Genomic DNA, 7,500 nt, shown 5'->3' with positions numbered 1-7,500 from the left:
CACTCTATTACCATACTATCATAATACATTCTATTACCATACTATCATAATACATTCTATTACCATACTATCATAATACATTCTATTACCATACTATCATAATACATTCTATTACCATACTATCATAATACATTCTATTACCATACTATCATAATACATTCTATTACCATACTATCATAATACACTCTATTACCAGACTATCATAATACATTCTATTACCATACTATCATAATACATTCTATTACCATACTATCAAACATTCTATTACCATACTATCATAATACATTCCCTATTACCAATACTATCATAATACATTCTATTACACATTACTATCATAACCATTTCTATTACTATACTATCATAATACATTTCTATTACCATACTATCATAATACATTCTATTACCATACTATCATAATACATTCTATTACCATACTATCATAATACATTCTATTACCATACTATCATAATACATTCTATTACCATACTATCATAATACATTCTATTACCATACTATCATAATACATTCTACTACCATACTATCATAATACATTCTATTACCATACTATCATAATACATTATATTACCATACTATCATAATACATTCTATTACCATACTATCATAATACATTCTATTACCATACTATCATAATACATTCTATTACCATACTATCATAATACATTCTATTACCATGCTATCATAATACATTCTATTACCATGCTATCATAATACATTCTATTACCATACTATCATAATACATTCTATTACCATACTATCATAATATATTCTATTACCATACTATCATAATACATTCTATTACCATACTATCATAATACATTCTATTACCATACTATCATAATACATTCTATTACCATACTATCATAATACATTCTATTACCATACTATCATAATACATTCTATTACCATACTATCATAATACACTCTATTACCAGACTATCATAATACATTCTATTACCATACTATCATAATACATTCTATTACCGTACTATCATAATACATTCTATTACCGTACTATCATAATACATTCTATTACCAAACTATCATAATACATTCTATTACCATACTATCATAATACATTCTATTACCATACTATCATAATACATTCTATTACCATACTATCATAATACATTCTATTACCATACTATCATAATACATTCTATTACCATACTATCATAATACATTCTATTACCAAACTATCATAATACATTCTATTACCGTACTATCATAATACATTCTATTACCGTACTATCATAATACATTCTATTACCAAACTATCATAATACATTCTATTACCATACTATCATAATACATTCTATTACCATACTATCATAATACATTCTATCACCATACTATCATAATACATTCTATTACCATACTATCATAATACATTCTATTACCAAACTATCATAATACATTCTATTACCATACTATCATAATACATTCTATTACCATACTATCATATTACATTCTATTACCATTCTGTTTAAACTGGGACTGTTCTGACTGTGTCTCTGCTGTACTGTGCTGTGTCTTTGTAATGTTCTGTCTGCATGTTCTACCTGCTGTGTTCTGAAGAGGAGCTAGCTACCCTGTCTGCATGTTCTGCCTGCTGTGTTCCTAGCTACCCTGTCTGCATGTTCTACCTGCTGTGTTCCTAGCTACCCTGTCTGCATGTTCTACCTGCTGTGTTCCTAGCTACCCTGTCTGCATGTTCTGCCTGCTGTGTTCCTAGCTACCCTGTCTGCATGTTCTACCTGCTGTGTTCCTAGCTACCCTGTCTGCATGTTCTACCTGCTGTGTTCCTAGCTACCCTGTCTGCATGTTCTACCTGCTGTGTTCCTAGCTACCCTGTCTGCATGTTCTACCTGCTGTGTTCCTAGCTACCCTGTCTGCATGTTCTGCCTGCTGTGTTCCTAGCTACCCTGTCTGCATGTTCTACCTGCTGTGTTCCTAGCTACCCTGTCTGCATGTTCTACCTGCTGTGTTCCTAGCTACCCTGTCTGCATGTTCTACCTGCTGTGTTCCTAGCTACCCTGTCTGCATGTACTACCTGCTGTGTTCCTAGCTACCCTGTCTGCATGTTCTACCTGCTGTGTTCCTAGCTACCCTGTCTGCATGTTCTACCTGCTGTGTTCTGAAGAGCAGCTAGCTACCCTGTCTGCATGTTCTACCTGCTGTGTTCTGAAGAGCAGCTAGCTACCCTGTCTGCATGTTCTACCTGCTGTGTTCTGAAGAGGAGCTAGCTACCCTGTCTGCATGTTCTACCTGCTGTGTTCTGAAGAGGAGCTAGCTACCCTGTCTGCATGTTCTGCCTGCTGTGTTCCTAGCTACCCTGTCTGCATGTTCTACCTGCTGTGTTCTGAAGAGGAGCTAGCTACCCTGTCTGCATGTTCTGCCTGCTGTGTTCTGAAGAGGAGCTAGCTACCCTGTCTGCATGTTCTACCTGCTGTGTTCCTAGCTACCCTGTCTGCATGTTCTACCTGCTGTGTTCCTAGCTACCCTGTCTGCATGTTCTACCTGCTGTGTTCCTAGCTACCCTGTCTGCATGTTCTACCTGCTGTGTTCCTAGCTACCCTGTCTGCATGTTCTACCTGCTGTGTTCCTAGCTACCCTGTCTGCATGTTCTGCCTGCTGTGTTCCTAGCTACCCTGTCTGCATGTTCTACCTGCTGTGTTCCTAGCTACCCTGTCTGCATGTTCTACCTGCTGTGTTCTGAAGAGCAGCTAGCTACCCTGTCTGCATGTTCTACCTGCTGTGTTCTGAAGAGGAGCTAGCTACCCTGTCTGCATGTTCTACCTGCTGTGTTCTGAAGAGCAGCTAGCTACCCTGTCTGCATGTTCTACCTGCTGTGTTCCTAGCTACCCTGTCTGCATGTTCTACCTGCTGTGTTCTGAAGAGGAGCTAGCTACCCTGTCTGCATGTTCTACCTGCTGTGTTCTGAAGAGGAGCTAGCTACCCTGTCTGCATGTTCTACCTGCTGTGTTCTGAAGAGGAGCTAGCTACCCTGTCTGCATGTTCTACCTGCTGTGTTCTGAAGAGCAGCTAGCTACCCTGTCTGCATGTTCTACCTGCTGTGTTCTGAAGAGCAGCTAGCTACCCTGTCTGCATGTTCTACCTGCTGTGTTCCTAGCTACCCTGTCTGCATGTTCTACCTGCTGTGTTCTGAAGAGCAGCTAGCTACCCTGTCTGCATGTTCTACCTGCTGTGTTCCTAGCTACCCTGTCTGCATGTTCTACCTGCTGTGTTCCTAGCTACCCTGTCTGCATGTTCTACCTGCTGTGTTCTGAAGAGCAGCTAGCTACCCTGTCTGCATGTTCTACCTGCTGTGTTCTGAAGAGGAGCTAGCTACCCTGTCTGCATGTTCTACCTGCTGTGTTCTGAAGAGGAGCTAGCTACCCTGTCTGCATGTTCTGCCTGCTGTGTTCCTAGCTACCCTGTCTGCATGTTCTACCTGCTGTGTTCCTAGCTACCCTGTCTGCATGTTCTACCTGCTGTGTTCCTAGCTACCCTGTCTGCATGTTCTGCCTGCTGTGTTCCTAGCTACCCTGTCTGCATGTTCTACCTGCTGTGTTCCTAGCTACCCTGTCTGCATGTTCTACCTGCTGTGTTCCTAGCTACCCTGTCTGCATGTTCTACCTGCTGTGTTCTGAAGAGCAGCTAGCTACCCTGTCTGCATGTTCTACCTGCTGTGTTCTGAAGAGGAGCTAGCTACCCTGTCTGCATGTTCTACCTGCTGTGTTCTGAAGAGCAGCTAGCTACCCTGTCTGCATGTTCTACCTGCTGTGTTCTGAAGAGGAGCTAGCTACCCTGTCTGCATGTTCTAACTGCTGTGTTCCTAGCTACCCTGTCTGCATGTTCTACCTGCTGTGTTCCTAGCTACCCTGTCTGCATGTTCTACCTGCTGTGTTCCTAGCTACCCTGTCTGCATGTTCTACCTGCTGTGTTCCTAGCTACCCTGTCTGCATGTTCTACCTGCTGTGTTCCTAGCTACCCTGTCTGCATGTTCTACCTGCTGTGTTCCTAGCTACCCTGTCTGCATGTTCTACCTGCTGTGTTCTGAAGAGGAGCTAGCTACCCTGTCTGCATGTTCTACCTGCTGTGTTCCTAGCTACCCTGTCTGCATGTTCTACCTGCTGTGTTCCTAGCTACCCTGTCTGCATGTTCTACCTGCTGTGTTCCTAGCTACCCTGTCTGCATGTTCTACCTGCTGTGTTCCTAGCTACCCTGTCTGCATGTTCTACCTGCTGTGTTCTGAAGAGGAGCTAGCTACCCTGTCTGCATGTTCTACCTGCTGTGTTCCTAGCTACCCTGTCTGCATGTTCTACCTGCTGTGTTCCTAGCTACCCTGTCTGCATGTTCTACCTGCTGTGTTCTGAAGAGCAGCTAGCTACCCTGTCTGCATGTTCTACCTGCTGTGTTCTGAAGAGGAGCTAGCTACCCTGTCTGCATGTTCTACCTGCTGTGTTCCTAGCTACCCTGTCTGCATGTTCTACCTGCTGTGTTCCTAGCTACCCTGTCTGCATGTTCTACCTGCTGTGTTCCTAGCTACCCTGTCTGCATGTTCTACCTGCTGTGTTCTAAGAGGACCTAGCTACCCTGTCTGCATGTTCTACCTGCTGTGTTCCTAGCTACCCTGTCTGCATGTTCTACCTGCTGTGTTCTGAAGAGGAGCTAGCTACCCTGTCTGCATGTTCTACCTGCTGTGTTCCTAGCTACCCTGTCTGCATGTTCTACCTGCTGTGTTCCTAGCTACCCTGTCTGCATGTTCTACCTGCTGTGTTCTGCTAGCTACCCTGTCTGCATGTTCTACCTGCTGTGTTCGAAGCTAGCTACCCTGTCTGCATGTTCTACCTCGTCTTTCTACCTGCTGTGTTCCTAGCTACCCTGTCTGCATGTTCTACCTGCTGTGTTCTGAAGAGGAGCTAGCTACCCTGTCTGCATGTTCTACCTGCTGTGTTCCTAGCTACCCTGTCTGCATGTTCTACCTGCTGTGTTCTGAAGAGGAGCTAGCTACCCTGTCTGCATGTTCTACCTGCTGTGTTCTGAAGAGCAGCTAGCTACCCTGTCTGCATGTTCTACCTGCTGTGTTCCTAGCTACCCTGTCTGCATGTTCTACCTGCTGTGTTCTGAAGAGCAGCTAGCTACCCTGTCTGCATGTTCTACCTGCTGTGTTCTGAAGAGCAGCTAGCTACCCTGTCTGCATGTTCTACCTGCTGTGTTCTGAAGAGCAGCTAGCTACCCTGTCTGCATGTTCTACCTGCTGTGTTCTGAAGAGCAGCTAGCTACCCTGTCTGCATGTTCTGCCTGCTGTGTTCCTAGCTACCCTGTCTGCATGTTCTACCTGCTGTGTTCCTAGCTACCCTGTCTGCATGTTCTGCCTGCTGTGTTCCTAGCTACCCTGTCTGCATGTTCTACCTGCTGTGTTCCTAGCTACCCTGTCTGCATGTTCTACCTGCTGTGTTCCTAGCTACCCTGTCTGCATGTTCTACCTGCTGTGTTCTGAAGAGCAGCTAGCTACCCTGTCTGCATGTTCTACCTGCTGTGTTCTGAATAGCAGCTAGCTACCCTGTCTGCATGTTCTACCTGCTGTGTTCTGAAGAGCAGCTAGCTACCCTGTCTGCATGTTCTACCTGCTGTGTTCTGAAGAGCAGCTAGCTACCCTGTCTGCATGTTCTACCTGCTGTGTTCTGAAGAGCAGCTAGCTACCCTGTCTGCATGTTCTGCCTGCTGTGTTCCTAGCTACCCTGTCTGCATGTTCTACCTGCTGTGTTCCTAGCTACCCTGTCTGCATGTTCTGCCTGCTGTGTTCCTAGCTACCCTGTCTGCATGTTCTACCTGCTGTGTTCCTAGCTACCCTGTCTGCATGTTCTACCTGCTGTGTTCCTAGCTACCCTGTCTGCATGTTCTACCTGCTGTGTTCTGAAGAGCAGCTAGCTACCCTGTCTGCATGTTCTACCTGCTGTGTTCTGAATAGCAGCTAGCTACCCTGTCTGCATGTTCTACCTGCTGTGTTCTGAAGAGCAGCTAGCTACCCTGTCTGCATGTTCTACCTGCTGTGTTCCTAGCTACCCTGTCTGCATGTTCTACCTGCTGTGTTCTGAAGAGGAGCTAGCTACCCTGTCTGCATGTTCTACCTGCTGTGTTCTGAAGAGGAGCTAGCTACCCTGTCTGCATGTTCTACCTGCTGTGTTCTGAAGAGCAGCTAGCTACCCTGTCTGCATGTTCTACCTGCTGTGTTCCTAGCTACCCTGTCTGCATGTTCTACCTGCTGTGTTCCTAGCTACCCTGTCTGCATGTACTACCTGCTGTGTTCCTAGCTACCCTGTCTGCATGTACTACCTGCTGTGTTCTGAAGAGGAGCTAGCTACCCTGTCTGCATGTTCTACCTGCTGTGTTCTGAAGAGGAGCTAGCTACCCTGTCTGCATGTTCTACCTGCTGTGTTCTGAAGAGGAGCTAGCTACCCTGTCTGCATGTTCTACCTGCTGTGTTCTGAAGAGCAGCTAGCTACCCTGTCTGCATGTTCTACCTGCTGTGTTCCTAGCTACCCTGTCTGCATGTTCTACCTGCTGTGTTCCTAGCTACCCTGTCTGCATGTTCTACCTGCTGTGTTCTGAAGAGGAGCTAGCTACCCTGTCTGCATGTTCTACCTGCTGTGTTCTGAAGAGGAGCTAGCTACCCTGTCTGCATGTTCTACCTGCTGTGTTCTGAAGAGGAGCTAGCTACCCTGTCTGCATGTTCTACCTGCTGTGTACCTAGCTACCCTGTCTGCATGTTCTACCTGCTGTGTTCCTAGCTACCCTGTCTGCATGTACTACCTGCTGTGTTCTGAAGAGGAGCTAGCTACCCTGTCTGCATGTTCTACCTGCTGTGTTCCTAGCTACCCTGTCTGCATGTTCTACCTGCTGTGTTCCTAGCTACCCTGTCTGCATGTACTACCTGCTGTGTTCTGAAGAGGAGCTAGCTACCCTGTCTGCATGTTCTACCTGCTGTGTTCTGAAGAGGAGCTAGCTACCCTGTCTGCATGCTCTACCTGCTGTGTTCCTAGCTACCCTGTCTGCATGTTCTACCTGCTGTGTTCCTAGCTACCCTGTCTGCATGTACTACCTGCTGTGTTCCTAGCTACCCTGTCTGCATGTTCTGCCTGCTGTGTTCTGAAGAGCAGCTAGCTACCCTGTCTGCATGTTCTACCTGCTGTGTTCCTAGCTACCCTGTCTGCATGTTCTACCTGCTGTGTTCTGAAGAGCAGCTAGCTACCCTGTCTGCATGTTCTACCTGCTGTGTTCCTAGCTACCCTGTCTGCATGTTCTACCTGCTGGTATTTCCATTATGATGTTTTATTTAATACGTTGCCAGATTCTTGAGGCGGCTCCTCTTCTGGAATCATTTGGAAATGCCAAAACAGTTCGCAACGACAACTCCAGTCGCTTCGGGAAATACGTGGAGATCTATCTGGAGGAGTGAGTATGATCTGGTGTATA

The 7,500-nt window shown here is 45.6% G+C and overlaps 1 protein-coding gene across 1 annotated transcript in view; it reads left to right on the top strand.

Moving 5' to 3' along the window:
* Positions 1-7,500, top strand: part of LOC121584265 (unconventional myosin-XV-like) — a 72,043-nt gene that overhangs the window by 2,295 nt on the left and 62,248 nt on the right. The window contains exon 3 of the mRNA XM_045225890.1: positions 7,376-7,479. Coding sequence (XP_045081825.1) covers positions 7,376-7,479 — 104 coding nt within the window. The remainder of the gene's footprint in view (positions 1-7,375; positions 7,480-7,500) is intronic.

Source organism: Coregonus clupeaformis, chromosome 16 (genome assembly GCF_020615455.1).
Source record: "Coregonus clupeaformis isolate EN_2021a chromosome 16, ASM2061545v1, whole genome shotgun sequence".
In the NCBI taxonomy this organism is placed as follows: domain Eukaryota; kingdom Metazoa; phylum Chordata; class Actinopteri; order Salmoniformes; family Salmonidae; genus Coregonus; species Coregonus clupeaformis.
This window is presented reverse-complemented; position numbering and strand designations above follow the sequence as displayed.